Genomic DNA, 19010 nt, shown 5'->3' with positions numbered 1-19010 from the left:
CCTCTTTTCTCCAGTACGCCTGAGTTCTGCAAAGTCTGAGGAAAACACATCTTTCCCTATGTTTCCTGTATGCTCAGGAGACAAGAAAGGCGTAGTTATGCTTAAACAAACATGCTTAGGATACACAAACACACACATACACATTCAGACTTGAATACGCAATCTATTTGCTTCGCTATTAGGTCCATAAACACATCTCTCCTCCACCCTGTATGATTAAATGAGACATGTAGGGATGGATTCCGGATATCCTCCCTAATTTGAGCATGAGCTCATGGTGCAGCGGTGTCATACCGTGTCCAAGCATCAGCCTCTGGAGCAATAACCCTGTCGGTCAAAACATCTGCAGAGACAAATAGGCATGTGAGAGAGGACATGCTTTACAGATCACAAGGACAATGAGTGAGAACTTCAAGAAAAATGCAGAGATTGCAATAAAGATTGAAGAGCCTGTGTCTAATAAAAGAAAGAAGATAGGACACAACAGCCGAGTGATTCATTACTCCTATTACTTGCGCACACACAGGCATGCAGAATTGCGTGCCCACACAATTGTGAACACATATAAATCATCACTATTTAATGAATGAGAAAGCCGCCTTTACATTTGGTGTTATGTGAAAGCCACCCAGGAGGATCCTGACAGCCAAAGTGAAGAAAGCAAGGAATTTTCTAAATAGTTTGATCTGCTGTGGCTTATAGTAATAAGGCTTTAGGCTAGAAATCCTTGGTTGTTAGTGTATACCCACTGTAGAGGAGAACTAAGATTCACTAGGGGCTTGGAGTGCAAAGGGGTAGACACAATAGATACTTTATAAGCAGGCAATCTGGTAGGCTGCAAATTCACAATTCACAAGGGGCAGTGAGAAATTAAGCTGAACTCAACCACCTTTAAAAGAGAGAGAGAGAGAGACAGTTGCAAGGGGAGATACAGCAATCAACCACACAGTCTCTGGTTTATTGTCTTTCTTCAGTTCTCTCTTTAAAGTCATCTTATTCTGCCAACAACAACAAAGGTCAACAAGAGACCCTGTACTTTAGGCCATAGCTCTGAGCACTGTCTTTCACCTACACTTGTGCACTTTCAAGACAGGGACGTCTTAAGAATTTGACGATGACCGCATAATTATTGGTGAAAAACTGCCATGGACTCCTTGAGACTCCTTCAGTCTCTTAAATGTACTCCCAGTTTCATTGACGAGTGGAGCTAGGAGTGTACACATCTCTGACATGCATTTGAAAACTCCTCTGAGGACAACATACCCCTTGTTGGGTGGCCTCAGCAACTTTTACTGACTGTTATGTCACTGCTCTGCTACCAAGCTGCTACCCAGCATGTTATTTGATAGTATATACTTACAAATGTGTACTTATTAGTGTTACATAAAATGCTGTTATCATCGATTGTTGTGTGCCATTGTATGCTGTCCTGTAAATTATGTAAATTATATAATTAACAATTTTATACAGTTTACTACACATGAAAGTATTCAAAGTGTCGGTCTCTGCTACGTGAATTGACCACTTTTACTTCTGTGCTGCAGCATGGCATTCGATTACAGTGACTACAGTCATCTGTAGGTGGTGCTCACCTTACACTCATAGGTGCAGCACCCCATGCATGTGCAAATAGACCCTACTATAATGTATTGTACCAGTAGTACTGTATTTGCACACCAACAAGGTTACTTTAGTAAAACATACGCACAGTACATTCTTCAAGATGCATGTAATCAGCAAACTTCTCCCAAAAATTTTCAAGGCCACTAAAAATATTGTATTTTAGCTGTCTTTATCAAGCAATCCCACAGACAATTACTACTCAGACCCGATGACATGCTTTCAATGTGAAGCTCTTCCACAGGAGGACTGCAATAGAGGAAACAATGCAATTTGTTACCAAAAGGATAAGTAAGGATAGCGCTCAGTTGGACTATGCATGATTATGGGAATACCAAGAATCAATAAGTGACCAATTCATTGCATTGTGGTCCTCTGCTTCTATTCCCGATGCCACCAACACTCTGGTCTCTGCCTCTTCTAAAACCTATCGTTGCTGCTCACTTTGAGGATAAAGTCAGAGAGTACTCTTTCTTCTGATGCCTCTTCCTTTTTCCTCACTTGGGTAAAAGGTGTGGACACTCTGTATGGTGCACTACAGCATATAACACCTAATATATCAAACAAATGCTGGTTGTCTTTAACTCATCAAACCAAACCAAGTATCCAGTTACACAGCAAAATCACTACTAGTAAATTAACACAGAGTGTTAAATGTATACTTTCAAAGTGTTAATTAAACACTGGTGATTTAGCTCACGATACACACATGACAGCAGTAACTTCATTATTTGCCTCTTTCTAACAATGAGATCGGCAAGGATTTTTTAAGTTATTAAATCCATGTTCGTGGCCATTTAACCTTGAGAAAGCTCTGGACATTGCTGGGAGGGGCCTCCCCGCCCTTTCTTGTGTCCGGTTGGTTACTATCACATGATAATTAAAACAATCTGACACAGGCAGCAGATAGTCCTGGTAGTTTTTCAAACATTTTCACGATTAGTTAGCTAGTTTAAAATTCACTTATTTAAAACAACACTAAACAAGCCCATGTGAAAACTGCAATAATTATTTAATCCCAGTTGACAGACTCACGAAGGAAATGGCGCAGTGAGAAAAGAGAAAAAAGGCAGTCGGTTCATTCACAGGGTGAACTCTGAGATTTCTTACAGCAACTTTGTGTTAACTGCAATTTTAGTCAGAGGTGTGCAGACTTTGAATTACAAACAAGGAGCCATCATTCCCTGGTGATTACGGCTCTTTCATTCCGCCAGTCTTTGATCTCTTGGAAAAAGCCAATGGGTTTCTTAATAGTTGATCTAATAATTCTACACACAGTTGCCCAGTTTCCATTCTCATTCTCTGGCAGAGTGGAGAGATCCACATCGTGAGTTCTGGATCAAATTTAAAAAACCTGAATAAACTGACCACATCTTTCAAAAGTAATGGGGATTTTCACTTACGAAAAAAATTTTAAAACTTGTGTTAGGATAAAAATTATACAGCTTTGGGGCTAATTCAAATTCTCTGGGAAGCAGTGTTTTGTTACAGCACATTGGAGCTGTGCACCTAAAAAACGTTTCTCAGCTGCAGTTGCAGTCAACTGACAGAAATGTATGTCTTCAATACGTCCATTCACTTATTTTAAATCCTCCTGACTTTTCAAGACAGAGCAGCATGCTGAAGGCACAGGCTCACAGACATAACACGGACTTTGTACAAGAGGCCTCACAGGATAAAGTCCGGATAATTTTGGGAATCTCACTTGATCGTCTGCATTCTCACATATACCCTCTGGACAAATTCAAGGAATTCAAGTTTCCAGTGCGTGTGAAAGGGGCTTTAGAGGAGACATGTGAACCCCGATCACTACAGGAGAAGAGAGAGACACTAAGTGGTTTCTAATATTAGGCTATAGATAAAATAACTGCGGAACTCATTTGTTTGTCCATGGAGACCATGGAGACCATGGACAAACCATGGAGAACTCACTATGGTCGAGGTGGAGATGAGAGAGGCTGCAGAGGAGCTAATCCAGCTGATCTGACACCAAAACCACGCACAATAATTTGGTGCACAAAACATGACAGCAGCACATGATGAATAAAGACTTGCTATAAGAATTAATCCAAGTAATTCACGTAACATTTAACAATATTTGGAAACAATGTGCATTGTGTATTTTGTCCAACAAGGTGAGCTGTAGGCCTATGGTTAACAACTAGATGAAAAGCAATAATAAATAATGACAATCTTTTAAAAAGCGAAATGATCGCTGGAATGATCGCTGCTTACTAGCGAAAAACTTTACAGCGCCTCGTAGAAAAATGTTGGAGTCAGAGCGCTGCGGTGGTGGCTCAGTTGGTAGAGTGGCCGCCAACGTTATAGGGTCATAGGGTCAGAGGCTCGCGCCCTGCTCCTCCCGACAACATGCCAAAGTGTCCCTGGCCTAGACAATAAATAAAAAAGTTAACCAAGAAGCTATTTATGCATCCACAGTCTCAGTACTGTGGAATGAGGATGAGGCGACCACTTTGCGACACCTGGTGGCTAAAAGAAGAACTGCAGGTTGGATGTATGGTTGCCGCAGGGCTAAAACTCACTGCATTCATAATACCTCAAACAAACCAAACAAGTACAACACTTTTAACGACTACATCTGTATTTTATTTTGTACGTAGTTATTACAGCTGTTTTTCTGAGGAGTGGCAGCATGGTGGTGGAAGGGACAACAATGCGACTTCTCACAGCTAGAAGGTCCCCACCTGCCAGCTGTGGCCTTTCAGTGCAGGGTTTGCATGTTCTCCCCATGCGTATGTGGGTTTTCTACGGGTACTCCCACAGTCCAAAGACATGCATGTTAGGTTAGCTGATGATTATAAATTGCCCCGAGGTGTGAATGTGAGTGGGAATGGTTGGCTGTGTATGTCTCCCTGTGTTGGCCCTGAGAAAGACTGGCAACCTGTCCAGGGTTTACTTCGCCCCTCGCCAAATAACAGCTGGGATAGGCCCCAGCCCTCCATGACCCTTAACAGGATAAGCGGGTTCAGATAATGCAGGGAAGGATGGATGGATGTTTTGCCATCCAGTCAGATAACTGCAGATCTTACTGGCTAAAGACCAAAGTCCTTTTTAAGGTTCAAGGAAATGTATTAATTTCTAAATGTATTAATTCCAAGGGAAATTAGCCAATGAACTGTAATGAACAGTCTGCCAGGGTGACACCTACCCAGCACTGGGCCCCTATACTCAATATTGTTTATCACCCATGGCATTAGAGCGGTGGTGTACTTACATTAAGCAGCAATTACACCACCAAACTGTTGATTGGTAGTGGGGTTTCTAAGACACAGTTTCGAGGTTTCATCACCACAGTGGTGAGGTTTTTTGGTGTCTTTGGTGTTCAACAAACAATAGCAATAGAAACTAAGCAGCGCATTTTGAAGTTGGAGTTAATGCTGAACAAGAGTTACACAAGTCCGAAAGTACTCAGAAGAAAGTAAATTTTAAGGCCGAAAGAGGCAGAAAGTTGTGGAACGAGATGGTCTGTATGACCATTGAGACTAATTAAGGCAGACGGGCAAAGGAGACCATCACAGTTGTTGCCACAATGTGTAGTGACTTTTCTGGGAGCGCAGGGGGTCTGCAGCTATGCAGTATCTACGCAAGACTTACCATGTGGATTTGACACACTAGTATAAATCGAGTTTGAGGGGGGCCATGGGTTTATCTGTGAGCTTGCTTTGGAAAAGCTGAATGTTAGAAAGGAAGGAGGGCTTTACACACAAAGTTGGAACCTTCCTATGGGATTTAGAGCTTGACATTTGCATAATAAAATCCCCCGACACTCTTGTTTTGGTTTCTCTGCAAAGTTTGTTACTGCACCATGAGATTGAACCTAATCCTTTATAACAATACTGTGTCAGTAACCTTTCAGCATTTATAAATGTGGTCAATGTTTATGGGGTCATACTCATGACATGACAACTCCCACAAATCACAAAACACAGTAGGGCTCGTAGGGCTGTCAAAACAAAGGCAGGCCAACAAAAACTCACAGACACACACGCACAAACATTATCTTCTGTCAGATAAACCTGTACAATCTGCAGGGGTGATTTTGGATTAAAACAATAAAAGGTATATTGTTCAAAGACATATACATAAATACGGAATAATTATCAAATAAACACAACACAATAAAAGCAAAGGATAGAGAGACTTTTTTTTTTTATTGCCTGCAGACCATTGGCTCTGTGGTAAACTGCATGTGGATAGATGCAGTAACAAAAAAGGACAGGGGAGGTGAGCTGTCCCCAAACAATTTTCAGCCATCCAGTGTGTGAATAACAAACCAATGGTATCAGCGAAATTCATGTTCTCATTACTTCATGCAGTATATAAGCCACTTGCTTCTTCACATTCCACTTGAGGCACTCAGACAGTGCAGAGACTGTCCTTAGAAGGACTTGCAAATTGAGGGCTAGTGACATCATTTTCAGCACCACCGTACTCCAGTTTCTATTGTTATTCCTTTGTTATTTTCCATCTTGGCCTTTCTGGATACATGCAGTACCTGATGTTATTTCTGCAGGGAGGCATAGACTTGAGGTAGGAAGAGAAAGATAATAACGATGATGAAAAGGAAAAATACCAAAGGCATTAACACGGTCACTTCTATCCATGTAAAGAGCTTGTAAAACAACTGTAAGAGGGGCAAAGGTCATAAAGGTCATAAAGAGCAGGTACAGATATTTTTGAAGGGACGTGAGTTAATATGACATTTCTGTCCTAGTATGAGGAAGAATGTGCACCGCTGAAATATCCCACTCACACATGACAATAATAACGCAATCTTTTCCATTATGTTTCTCTGACAAGTTTCTTTTTTTATTACACAATTTGCTCACACGTGAGTTTTACTTATAAAGCACCAAGACCAGTAGTGTTCATACAGAAAAAAAAAAAAACACATCTGAGAAGTTCACTGACTCATATAAGGCTGAATGCATGGTACTGAAATTCATGTAACACACAAAACATGGCCGACCTTTGGGATTGTGCTGGAGCTTTGGGGTAGGAAAACTCTTTCTGTTTTGGGAGTTTTTCAGTTTAAATCACACTTTAATTACTAAAGGAAGAGAAAGGACAAGCTTGGGAAGCTACTGTTGTACTTGCTGGCAGGCAAGAAATTATTTACAGACCTTTATTATTTCCAGAAGTCACGACATCTGAACTGAAGAGGTTAACAAAACATTGCAACGAGGAAATTTAGGAAAAACCAAAACCAAAACAAACAAACACAAATTATTGCTTTGTAGCTTTACCCTGCAAAAGTACAGTATTGTGTTCTGTTTCCAGTAATGGTTTTCCTGTCGTGAGAGCAGGATCACTGAAAGACAAAGCAGCTCATTGCCCACCAAACACATAGATAGAAAATCTCCATCGTAACACTAATGCATAACATTTAGATTCACACAAGGGCCAAACGTTTTGTTTCAGGTCACCAAAAGGCTGGATGAAGTTCTCATATTAAAAATGCAGTACAGTATAAAGACTGTGAAGCTGATGTTACACCATGGTAACTTATCAGGGATGTAGGTGTCATTTAATTCCCCCTGTTGTTCTGTTGGTGAGCTGAGGGCTATTTTGACTGCCAACCAAAAAATCAACACTGTTGGTCTTAATAATGTTATAGAGGGACAAGGGTCAGCATGGCCATCCATTATCTGTAACAGCTCATTCTGCTCAGGGTCACGGGGGGGACTGGAGCCTATCCCAGCTGTCATTGTACCCCAACAGTTAATATGGCATAATGTTACTTGACACTGTCCATATACATATAGCAGATATTCCAAATATACCAGATACCAGGCACTGAATCCCAGAATTTTAATTTGTTCCATTAACAACAGCCCAATGTTTAGGCCAATCCCATCAAACCCCAGATGGCTGCTTTGGTCTACGCACTTACCCTGAAAGGCATCAGAGTGGCCAGAGATGATGTGTCCAAGCTCATAGCTGTAAGAATGAATGTTGTGGATGGTATCACGTTGTACAGCGGACTGGTAGCTCTCCTCCATTTTCCGGTTGCAGCATGATGGGCCCTGGTGTTTACAAATCAACAGATCCACATCTAGAAATATCAAACAGAAAGCGAAACACTTTTTTACATTTCAACACAATGGAAACAATATCACAGGAAACTGAAGAGCAGAGATTTGAAATCTCAGTTTGGAATAGCAAAGATTCTGAAAACAATACAAATATCTTTTATATGATTCAACGCTGTGCTGTGCAAAGATGTGTTAGTGTGTCGATAGTGTGCTGGGTATCTGCTTAGAAAAACAGGCCATTAACTCCACTGGGAGAGTGCAGAGGCACCAAAGGAAGGTAAGAAAGTAGACTAAGAATTTGTGCACATTTCCTGCTATAAATAATGTCCCAGCTAAATATATAAATATCTTTTGCCTCTTATTGTCCACACTTTCAAGACATACACATACTGTACATGCATGTAAGCTGTATGGCTCATAATCCACACTAATATATGCATAAACTTGCAAAATCTGTCACTCAAAAACATGTACATGTGCACACACACATGTATACAGTGCAGCTACAGAACTTAAAATCACCTCTTGAACAGTCATAAACCATAATACTGCAGTTCACAACAACCATGTGAACTCAATGACCTGACTGAAACTACTGTTTTGTTTGAAAAAACACGCCAGTTAAGCATAATTCCGTCAGTTGAGTCCACTCTGTGATGCAAGTTTCTCACCATTAATATAGAAAAAATACTGTCATAACATCACATACAGGTCATAATTGGCACAGCCTATTAAACTGTCCTTTCCCACACCTTTCACTGCTCATATTAACAGGGTGATGGACATATCCATAATGCAGAAGACTGATATGATAACTAATTTTAAGGGGTGGGGGGTAGGCGGGGGTAGCTGGAGGCAGGTGTTGAAACCAGAGCCTAAAGCATGGCCTTAGGAGAGACCGCAAGACCAGAGCCTCACTGTCCAAATCCCTCCATGAAACACAATAGGTTTGCATTCTCAATCCCTCGTTCCCTTTCTGCTCCCTCTCTCCCCTTTGCCTGGCATATCCCAGTGAGGCCTGGGTGTCTCTTAATTACTCAGTGAGGCTCCATTTGTTCCCATCCCAGAGCCAGGCGAGTGAAGTCATAACTGGCTGTCCTGCCGCTTCCAGTTCATTATCTGCATCACTGTAGCAGCAAGCTCCTTCTTTGTCAACCCTGTTTCGCTGTCAAAACAGTTTCTGCACCGAATTACCCTAATGTTTTTAGACAAGTGTAGGGCTGGGTATTGAACTTCGATACTTATTTCAAATGCCCTGTGACTCCATACCAAAATATGAAATCTAAGTAGGGCCTGACAGTGCAAGGGATTCACATAAGGTATTCAACAGAAAGAATTAGAGCTTGTGAATATAAAAAAACTGTAGATGTGCAGGTTTGACTCTCAACAGAAATCCCAACGGATAATTAGAATTTTACTAGTAATTGAAGAAAGCAGTGAGTGAGATTAGCAGATTTTACAAGAGAGGGTGCACAAACATGTCTGCATCAGGCACTGAAGCTCTGCATAAGAATGAATGCAAGAGGCAAGAGGCAGAGGATACCTTAACAAGATAATGATACAACCCACAAAGTCAACTCAGGAATTGTTTAAAATGAGTAAGGAGAACATTTTACCACGACATTCGCAGTCTCCAGACTTAAATATCATTGAAAAACCTGTTGGTAGATTGAAAGAAGGCTGAACATGGCAGGCAACCAACCAATGTGGTCGACAACTATGCTTTGAGAAATAGGCTAAAATTACATCTGAAAGGATGCAAAAACTGCTCAAAGGGTAACCAAAGAGGTAAGAGGAGGTTATAAAGGCAAAGCGAGGACAAAAAAAAAAGGATTAGAGGACATTTCATAAACGGGGATGCAAACTGTTGCATCGTTAGTATAGTTTGCAGTACTTTCCATTTCACTTAAAAAAAATTATTTTACACTCGCAAGAATTATTTTGGAAACACCTACACAGCTATGTATTTTGAATTATCTCTTGTTGGTTTTATTAAATAAAATGGCTGTAAATATATCACAATACACACCACAAAACTGAAAAACAATTCATTTTCTAACACATTTTAAAACTGACTGAGTGACTAATTCTAAATCTATTGATCGGCTTTAGCAGAAATGTAAGTGTGCATGCTCTTATATTGAGCTGACTTCACTAATAGTCCCCCCCCCTTATTAAAACATCTTAAAATAAGTTAATGTCGTGCATATGTGGCTCTTCCGCCATACTTAAAGTGACCTGTCATTTTCTGTGTAAATTAGAACTAAAAATTGGCTTAGAAACTCATCAGTCTATACTTAATCTATATCTGGGATAGGAAGGTTATTCTCTATGAGATATAGGAAAGGTCACCACTATACTCTCCAGAGACCTGCTACAACTAGATCCAATCGGGACAGACGATGCAGGGATTTAAAAGGCCAGTGCACATCTGCCCAAAAGTACTTGCAAGTGTCCTCCTCGAAAAACAGACCCTTTACTGTTCCTGAGTTGGCTGCAACAGGAGAGAAACCAGTCTACAGACACTGTACATAGAACACTCACGTCAGCTGGTCTCATGGTCAGAGTTGCCAAAAAAAAAAAATAGGATATCACTTCATACTTTATACCTTGAAGGGGTATGCCATTCCCTCTTGGCAACAATTGATTGAGGATAAATTCGTTTTGCAACTAGACAACGTCTAGAGGAGAAGCTGCTGGAATAATCTTGGTGGCAGCTTGGCAAGCTTAATCAGCAGACCTGGACCCCAGTTATTTGGTGTGGGAGAAGCTGGACTGAAGAGTTCAGAATCGCTGGCCAAACATCACATTAGACCTTTGGTAAGTTCTGCAGAAAGCCTGGGAGGAAATCACACATGAATATCTGCAAAAGCTGGTCAATAGAACGCCACCGATTGGTCAGGCAGTTAATTGTTTAGTTTCTGTTAACGTTTCTGATGAAGGTAAAGTTTAACGTGCAAATTTGATTTAAACATTTTTCTGTGCTCAAATATGCTTAAATATTTACTGTTGATTTTTGTGTTTTGTGATCTATTTACAACCATTTGATTAAATAAAACAAAAAAAAAAAAATTTGAGTATATTGATTGTATTCTGTTTTAGGTTGTAATTTCACTACATTTGGTGCCATCCTTACTCACCTTCTGTCCCTGCCCCAGTTTGCTTTGCTGGCTGGCTCATTCTCTCCTTTCTGTCTGTGTGTTATCTGTGATATCAAACAAATATCCAGGGACATGCAGTGGAATCCAGGCTGGCCTCTCCATCCCTTGCAAGTAGCTGCATGGAGTAAGTGATGCCCATAACGACTGGATGTTAAAGCTACCACTTCAGTCAGAATAGGCTGACTGCGTCATGAATATACCAGGTCACTTTCTTGAATCATTAGAAGCCATGTCACAAATTATATGTCCAACAGCAAACTAATTGAGTTTGTTCATTTGTACCTTTGATTCAGTTTGTATATAATAACAAATGATTCTTTGTTATCAGTGGCTGCTGTCTGAAGGATACAATGTTGGCAATGAAAATAAGTACTGTTAAAAGCTACATTAAAAAATTAAAACAAACTGAAATAATCCAATTTTACAATAAACAATAAATGTAGCTTAAATTGTTTGAAATATTTATTTTAAATTTTTTTCTATTTTATACTTTTCTTCTGTTCAGTGTTTCTATTCTGACAGTTTCTTTTCGATGGTTTCAGTGTCAACACCGTCACTGTTTTGTAATGAAGAGTAGGGGCGGAGCGACGCATCAACATAATCACTTACAAAAGATACGTCAATTTACAAAGCTGGGCTAGAAATTAACGGTACACAAAGATTCAGTAACTGGGACAAGTTGGGACAATGAATAAATTACCTCACAGTGCACGGATTTAGTGGTTAAAGGTTAATCAGAGCACAAAAATATAAATAGTTAATTTCGCAAATCACCAGATATGAATTCTTTAAAACCGCACTGAGATTTGCAAAAATGAGTGAGGGCGGATCTCAGCCGAGTGTCCCTGTCTGCAGCAGAGAGGGAGCAGACAGCTCAGGTAAAAGTTAAAGTCACTGCTTAACTCGACTAGACAACATCACTGCTCGTTCGGGTACCGGTGTAAAAATGCTCCTCAAATTAAAAATCTATAACAGTAAATTATCAAAACACTTCTTTAACTGTGAAAAAAATGCAGAAAATCTATAATTTCAACTGTGCCTGCAGTTCCCCATCCATCATCCTGTGTTCACCACAACAAGTTTGTTGGTTAATTGCTAGCTGCTATGAACACATTAGCTTGCATCCACCTACACTTTAGTTATAAAAAGCTAGATGGTCAACCTACTGTGCTACAGGTTCTGGTGGACACTGAGACAGTCACAGTCCCAAACCAGACAAGACCCTGTAGCTGTCAACAAAGTCCCCATCAGCAGCCGACAGAGGAGGACCGTGATCAGTGATAGTGACTGATTTATTCTGTTCTGTTACAGTATTTAATCTAAAGTAAACTGAACTGTTTACTGATGAAATGTGGATTGCACCACATTCCTTTAACTTGAATGAAACAAGCTGTTGCTTTAATTATATTGTAGAAAGACTTCATAGAATTGTGTAAAACACAGAGTACCAGTTAAGACTGGACTATTTTTGGAGCGAGGAATAATGCCCTGCAGTGTATACTTTGAATTTATATATTTAAAAATAAAATCCCAATTCAAACTAATTTGGGAGAATGTGTAAAATGTAAATAAACAGAATGCAATTATTTACAAATCTCATCAACCCATATGTATTATTCACAATAGAACATAAATTAACATATCAGATGTTGAAACTGAGACATTTTACCATTTTAAGGAAAATATTAGCTCATTTCAAATTTGATGGCAGCAACAGATCACAAAAAAGTTTTATTAGAGGAATGTTGTCCCACTCTTGTCTGATGCAGGATTCTAGAGTTCAACAGTCCTCTGCTGGATGTTTTGTTTTATGATGCGCCAAATGTTTTCTATTGGTGAAAGGTCTGGACTGCAGGCAGGCCAGTTCAGCACCAGGACTCTTCTCCTGTGAAGCCATGCTGTTGTGATGGATGCAGTATGTGGTTTAGCATTGTCTTGCTGAAATATGCCAGACATTCCCTGAAAGATGATATTGTCTGGATGGGAGCATTTGGTGCTCTAAAACCTCTATGTACTTTTCAGCAGTGATGGTCCCTTTCCAGAGGTGTAAGCTGCTCACACCATGAGTACTAATGTACGTCCATACCATCAGAGATGCAGGCTTTTGAACTGTTCACTGAAAACAACCTGGATGGTCCCTCTCCCCTTTAGTCCAAAGGTCACAACATCTATAGTTTCCAAAAACAATTTCAAATTTTGATTTATCTGACCACAGAACAGTTTTCCACTTTGCCTCAGACCATTTTAAATGAGCTTTTTCTAAGGGAACACGGTGGAGTTTCTGGATTGTGTTAACAAATGGCTTCTTCTTTGCATGATACAGCTTTAACTCACATTTGATTTGTGGATTGCACAATGAACTGTGTTCACACACAGTGATTTTTGTAAGTGTTCCTGAGCCCATGCAGTGATGTCCAGTAGAGAATTATGCCTGGTTTTAATGCAGTGCTGCCTGACGGCCCGAAGGTAACGCTCATTCAGTTTTGACCTAATGAAATTTCCTCTGAAGATTCCTCTTCCAGACCTGACCCACTATTCGCTCTGAAGTAAATGGCTGCTTGGCTGCTCCCAAGATACTCACGAGCTCTTAAGGTGCAGTCCATTTTCCTCTGCAGGTGTTTTAACCAATCCAGGTAAACCTAAAATTCATTTGCCCACTTCCACACTGTGATATCTATTGTGTGGAAGACAGTCCCGGGAACATCACATACCAAGTAGGCCTGCATGATGTGAGGAAATCTGCAAAGTGCAATAAAATTGTTCAATATACAGTATAATAAAATAGTATGACTGAATAATATGGCAATAAATAAACATATATCAAAGTGTTTTAATAAACTGCTAATCTCACTCATTAAAAAAATGCTGATTCCTGATCGAAGTCACTGGCACTGGTGAACCAAATAAATGTTTTATTTTTGCACGGTCTAATTTTTAGTCGCAGGTAAGATGATCGGACAGATGTAGACATGCCTGATGTAAACAAAAGTTGCTATTTGCTGCTTCTTGACCGAGGGAGGTGACACATTTCTAAAAACAATCAGTAAGTCCACATACCGCAAAGCTTTCGGTCCGAAACCCTAAGGATGACGGACAGCTAAACATCTCTTTTGTGTCGGTTGCCAAAATGTGTTACCATTAGCAGCTACCAGCTTTCTTCTTCTTAAGTAGAATAGCAATATTTAAACCTTCAACCAAGCAAGAGTTAGAATAAATGAAAACAATTAAAATAAACTCACTGACTCCAAAGGGACAAAAAAAAACAAACAAAAAAAACTGATTCTCTCTAATTTATGCCCAAAGTGAATGCTGCTCAATCTGATGGGCTAAAGTTTAACATACTTTGCTCTCCAGGCTGGAGAGCAATTCTGTCAATTCTCAAGTATAATTTACTTAATCACCCTCAGGTGACAAATGCCTCTGGAGTAATCTGACATATTAAAGCCATGGTTCAAAGGTCGTGACTCGTTAGTCACAATCCCTTCAGCAACACCTCAGTGCCCTTCATTGCACAAGTCAAAACTCCTGAATAAAGAAACGCAACCACTGTATAACTCTTCTGCTAACTCACCATTGTTAATAATTGTACCTACTAGAATATGGAGTTGAATATAGTATGCTGTTGGTTATGTTATTACCACAATTTCCAAATACACAAGCATAAACTCACAAAATGATTTATATGCAGCTCACATCTTTCGTAATATGGTATTTTTTTCGATGTGAAATTTGTTGATGACTTGAAGGGCTGTAATTTCCTAATGCTGCCGTTTTGATATTTTTTGAGAACAAGAATAACATTGTTCAGAAGTAGGCAATTTACCAGGTATTTACCCTTCTCCTGTCTCAAGAAGTCACTTACCTTTGAAGTTCCTCGAGCCACTGAACATACAGGATATTTACTCTATACAGATTTGTTGTGCTTTGCATGGGCCGTGTTAAAAACACTCAAAGGGATCTTGTTGTGTACCTGTATTTTGGAGACCCTTAAAACGAAACTGGAATGTTTATCTTTCCCAGACCCAAAGCTGGAACTGCCTACAGAGCTTGGCACAGACTCCTAAGCTGGCCGTAGGGCAGAGGTTGGACTTAAAGTGCTTAAAGAGATAAATGAAAGGCTGGTGGGCACAAAGATCCACACCTGATGAAGCAGCATTACGTATATCAGAGGAGTGCTCAGCAACAGGCTGGCAGAATAATTATGTTACCATTTAAGCTAATCTCTTTCTATTCCTAGATCTCAAGTAGGTTTATCTATTCTAGATGGCTACTGTATATTATTGGAGAGGTGGATGTCATGTCACACTTGGCAGACGTTTACCATCACAATATTGAATCTGCCTCCACTAAAGTAACAAGCCTAATGGCTGTAGTTTTAACATAATTCTCATTTAAATGTTATATCACATTAGAAAAAACGGTTTATCAATGATTTGAGGTGTGTTTGCTCCCTAAGAAAGCTAAAACCAAGATTTAAAAAAAGAATCAAAATAACTGCAACCCGTCAAAGACCATGTTGAGCTTTGATGTCTTGCCAAGGGTTCAGACGCTTTAACTGGTTAAGGATGTGGTGACATGTAATAACACACTGTGTTTCCGTTACCTTACCGTTTAACATATGACCCTGCTCACTGCGTATTCAAAATATAAGAGATGCTCAGTACACCAGAGAATGGCAGTATAGTAACAAGAATTCTCAGCGGTACAGTATGTAGACGTTTGATACTATAGATGTAGCACGTCTGTAGCCAGCACTGCTACTGTAGTTGTCAGGTTTCCAAATGATCTATCACCAAAGGCAGGATCAGCACACCGCTGTAATCTCAATATTGAATGTTTGGCTCCATACCACAATACCAAAGTGATCATAACTCTTCAAAATAATCACAGGATAAGCAAACTGGTGTCACTGATTATCTAAATTCCCTTGATGCTGAATCTGGCACGGAGATAAACTTAGTCTCTATAAACTGTGGCCCAACATTTAGTGTCTGCAAAGCAAATAGTAAATATACTCAGTAGAAAGACAGATTGTTAAATTTACTAACTAATGTGCTTTATGTATAAAAACACATAAAGCACAAACATAAAAGGAAGTATTTTACTATAAATACAATAAGTCCCATCCCATATTCTCTTACTTGGTGTTGCTACATAATAACTAGGTTACTTCTTTAATGATTGCTTGACAACATAAGATTACAGTTATTTTAAATTAGACGACACATTCACTACTTATTCCAATCCATGCTTTTGTTGCACACTAAAATTAGGAACAAGGAAATACTGCATATATTATGTGTACCATGAAAGTGCAACACGTTTAAGTATATTGTATCACACTGGCCACCTCTCTAGTTCCGTGCTGCCACATCTCTGGTGAGAAATCAGTTTGCCACATAGGAATGAAATGCAGCACTGTATTCTAAAGCAAACATCAGACTGTGAAAAGGGCTGAAGTTTTGCCATTTCAAATTTCAGACTTGCTTTTGTTGGCATTTGATCTGAGAACTGAAGCAGAGTCTCAAAATTGTACACACACATACACCAAATCTCCCACTCTAACACCCCCGTCCATTGGTCAGCGCTTTGAAGACAAGATCGCTCCTGACCCAAAACAACCTCTCTAGGACAAGTACAAATAAAAAGCAAAATGAAACAGAAGCCTAGAATGCATGGCGACAGCAATGTTTGATTAGCTGCAAAAGAAAAGGTGGAGTGTAAATGTTCAAAAACACTGTTCACCACACCTTTTAAACAAGCAAATATTTATATTAATTGACAATTACATTCCAGACCAAGGGGCCACAGTTTGTTTCTGGATCATATCAACCCTGTATGAAATGTTTTAACTTGACAGAAGATGCACCGTAAAAATAAATGACTGTGGAGGGTTAGAGGTATGGAATGCAAATGCATTACTAGGAAGGGCTATGGTAGATATCCAACTAGCTGTGTGGGTGCTTGTGTTTGCTAGCTTCCAGCTAAAATGCATCAGCAGCTGCTGTTACAGAGATAATCTTACTGTATGTAGTTTCTGCCAATGCACTGCGAAGCCGTACTCCAGACTGACACCGTCAGAAGGCCAAAGCCCTCCTGTTGTCTTCAAGAGCTGAACCCAAACTACTTCTCGCCCTGAAACTGACATTCTCCGTTGCTAATAGTGACACCCTGCTAAACAAACATATCAAGTGGTTTGGATGCACCTCTAAGTATGTTTCCCACTCAGTTATCGACTCCTCTTCTCCTTGTTACAGCAGACAGACTCAGACTGGGTGATACTTAAGCTGCCACCATCCTGCATATGACACTATTAAAGCAAAGGCTCTGGTCTGGTGCATATGCATGACTGTACAGTACAGTATTAATATTTTTGAGGAAAAATGCACTTAAAAACCTACAGTAAAGAAAATGAGATGTATAGAAACTAAGTAGATTTAAAATACTAGGACTAAGAATCTTAGAATAATGCTCACTGAATGACATGATTTGTTATTTTTAAATATGACAGTCACAAATGGAACATGGCCTAAATAGTGTCTGTCTAGATGCTTGGTAAGTATAGTTGAATCAAAGGCTAAACTCACTCAAATGTATTTTGCCTCCAAATCAGATTTCAAACCAGTTTTTATGCTCATAAAATGTTCTTTTTGAGCATGCAGGACAAATACCCTACACCACAAAACCTTGCAGGCAACTGAAGCTGCTTTCAAGCATCACTTTGACAAGAAGAGAAATTTGGGAACCACTTCTATTGAGGTGCCACATGACTTTGGTCTACTGCTGGAGTCTGGACAATCTGCTCCCAGTCAATGTTCCAAGTGCTGGTTGGCTCATGAGCTTGCTACCTATCTAAACACAGGAGGCCAAAGGAGAGAGCTGTGCTGACTTGTACTAATCAATGTACAGATTAAAAATCAAACACTGTCCATATTATCGCCTATTTAGTCAGAGATGAAAACATATGAGACCTGTCAAAGGCCAACATGTAAATGTGCTGGGCAGCTTCACTGCCAAAAGAAACATGCAGAATTGTTTAAAGTCTCACACATGTGATAACAGGGCAGCATGTAAAGCTGCTGAGTGTGCTCGAGACACTTGTTTCTTCTTTCTTTTCATTTGAGAACCTGCACAAAATAATCTTTAGAATTTAAATATAACCAACATCATCCGCCACCCTACACCATCGCTTACTAATATTAGAGACAAAATTGAAGTATCATCTGTCCTCTTGCTGTCTCACAATGAGTGTACTAATCCAAGTGGGGTTTGAAGTTGCGCACAGCGCTGTCAGAAGAATTGCACATTAAACGCTATTGTGTATAAGCATAATTAGTTATTAGAGGCTATATTCAAATTTTCACGGGTTTGTGCTGAAACTCCTATAGTTACAGTTTATGCAAAGTGCGTGGTTTCTGCCGCAGTTATGTGCGCAATAAGTGCGGGTGAGCCAATGCGCTCTTCACTACAGGTGCCAAAGCCACTGCCTCACCTGTGCCAGGTGTATCCGGAACACGTTGCAATGGTCCGATCAGCCGCACCTGGAAAGCGGTTTTCACTTCATGACAGCTGTACGCATCCACGTTGATGACATTCACCGCAAATATGACCGCTGACAAAATCCAAAGGGGTCCGCAAGAGTTCACGCGTGGGCATATTCCTCGGGACATTGCCGCATCTCAAGTCAGGTACCGTTGTTGATAGTCTGCTCTAGTCTGACTCCAATCTGTGTGACAGTGTTCTGAAGTACAATGAAGCGACGATGACTTTAAACATCTGACAAGCGTTTCCGTCTGGGTTTCACATTATTGGTCGGGATGAGAGTGAGCGCCTCGCGGCAGAGGGTTGGGGTCTTCTGTTGGACAGAGGAAACAGGGGTGTGGGCTAGAGCCAGGCTGTTCAACACTTTGCAGCAGTCGACTGTCTGCATGCTTGTCTCCTGAGCCTTTCGCACACTCCCCGCCCTTTCTGTTTAATACAGCTAAGTGATCCAACTAAAACTTACTCACCGCAGTATCTTTACACTGTGCAATTATACTTGAAACTTTTCCAATCGCCACAACTAACCAATCCCCTGTGACAATGCTATATATATATATATATATTAGTGTTGACTAGTGTTTGCTTCACAAGTAAAACTTCTGTTAAACCACTATAAAATAAATCAGATACA

At 40.0% G+C, this 19010-nt stretch overlaps 1 protein-coding gene across 2 annotated transcripts in view; it reads right to left on the bottom strand.

Moving 5' to 3' along the window:
• The window catches only part of LOC137098505 (glypican-5-like), a 99694-nt gene extending 80887 nt beyond the window's left edge, over window positions 1-18807 (bottom strand). For both annotated transcript variants that reach the window (XM_067474780.1, XM_067474781.1), the window contains exons 1-2: window positions 18330-18807; window positions 7535-7696 (exon numbers count right to left, since the gene is read on the bottom strand). In XM_067474780.1, coding sequence (XP_067330881.1) covers window positions 7535-7696; window positions 18330-18507 — 340 coding nt within the window. In that variant the 5' untranslated portion in view covers window positions 18508-18807. The remainder of the gene's footprint in view (window positions 1-7534; window positions 7697-18329) is intronic.
• Window positions 18808-19010: the final 203 nt, after the last annotated feature.

The sequence above is a fragment of the Channa argus genome, chromosome 14 (assembly GCF_033026475.1).
Source record: "Channa argus isolate prfri chromosome 14, Channa argus male v1.0, whole genome shotgun sequence".
NCBI lineage: Eukaryota > Metazoa > Chordata > Actinopteri > Anabantiformes > Channidae > Channa > Channa argus.
The sequence above is the reverse complement of the archived record's forward strand: the minus strand, read 5'-3'. Positions and strand labels throughout refer to the sequence as shown.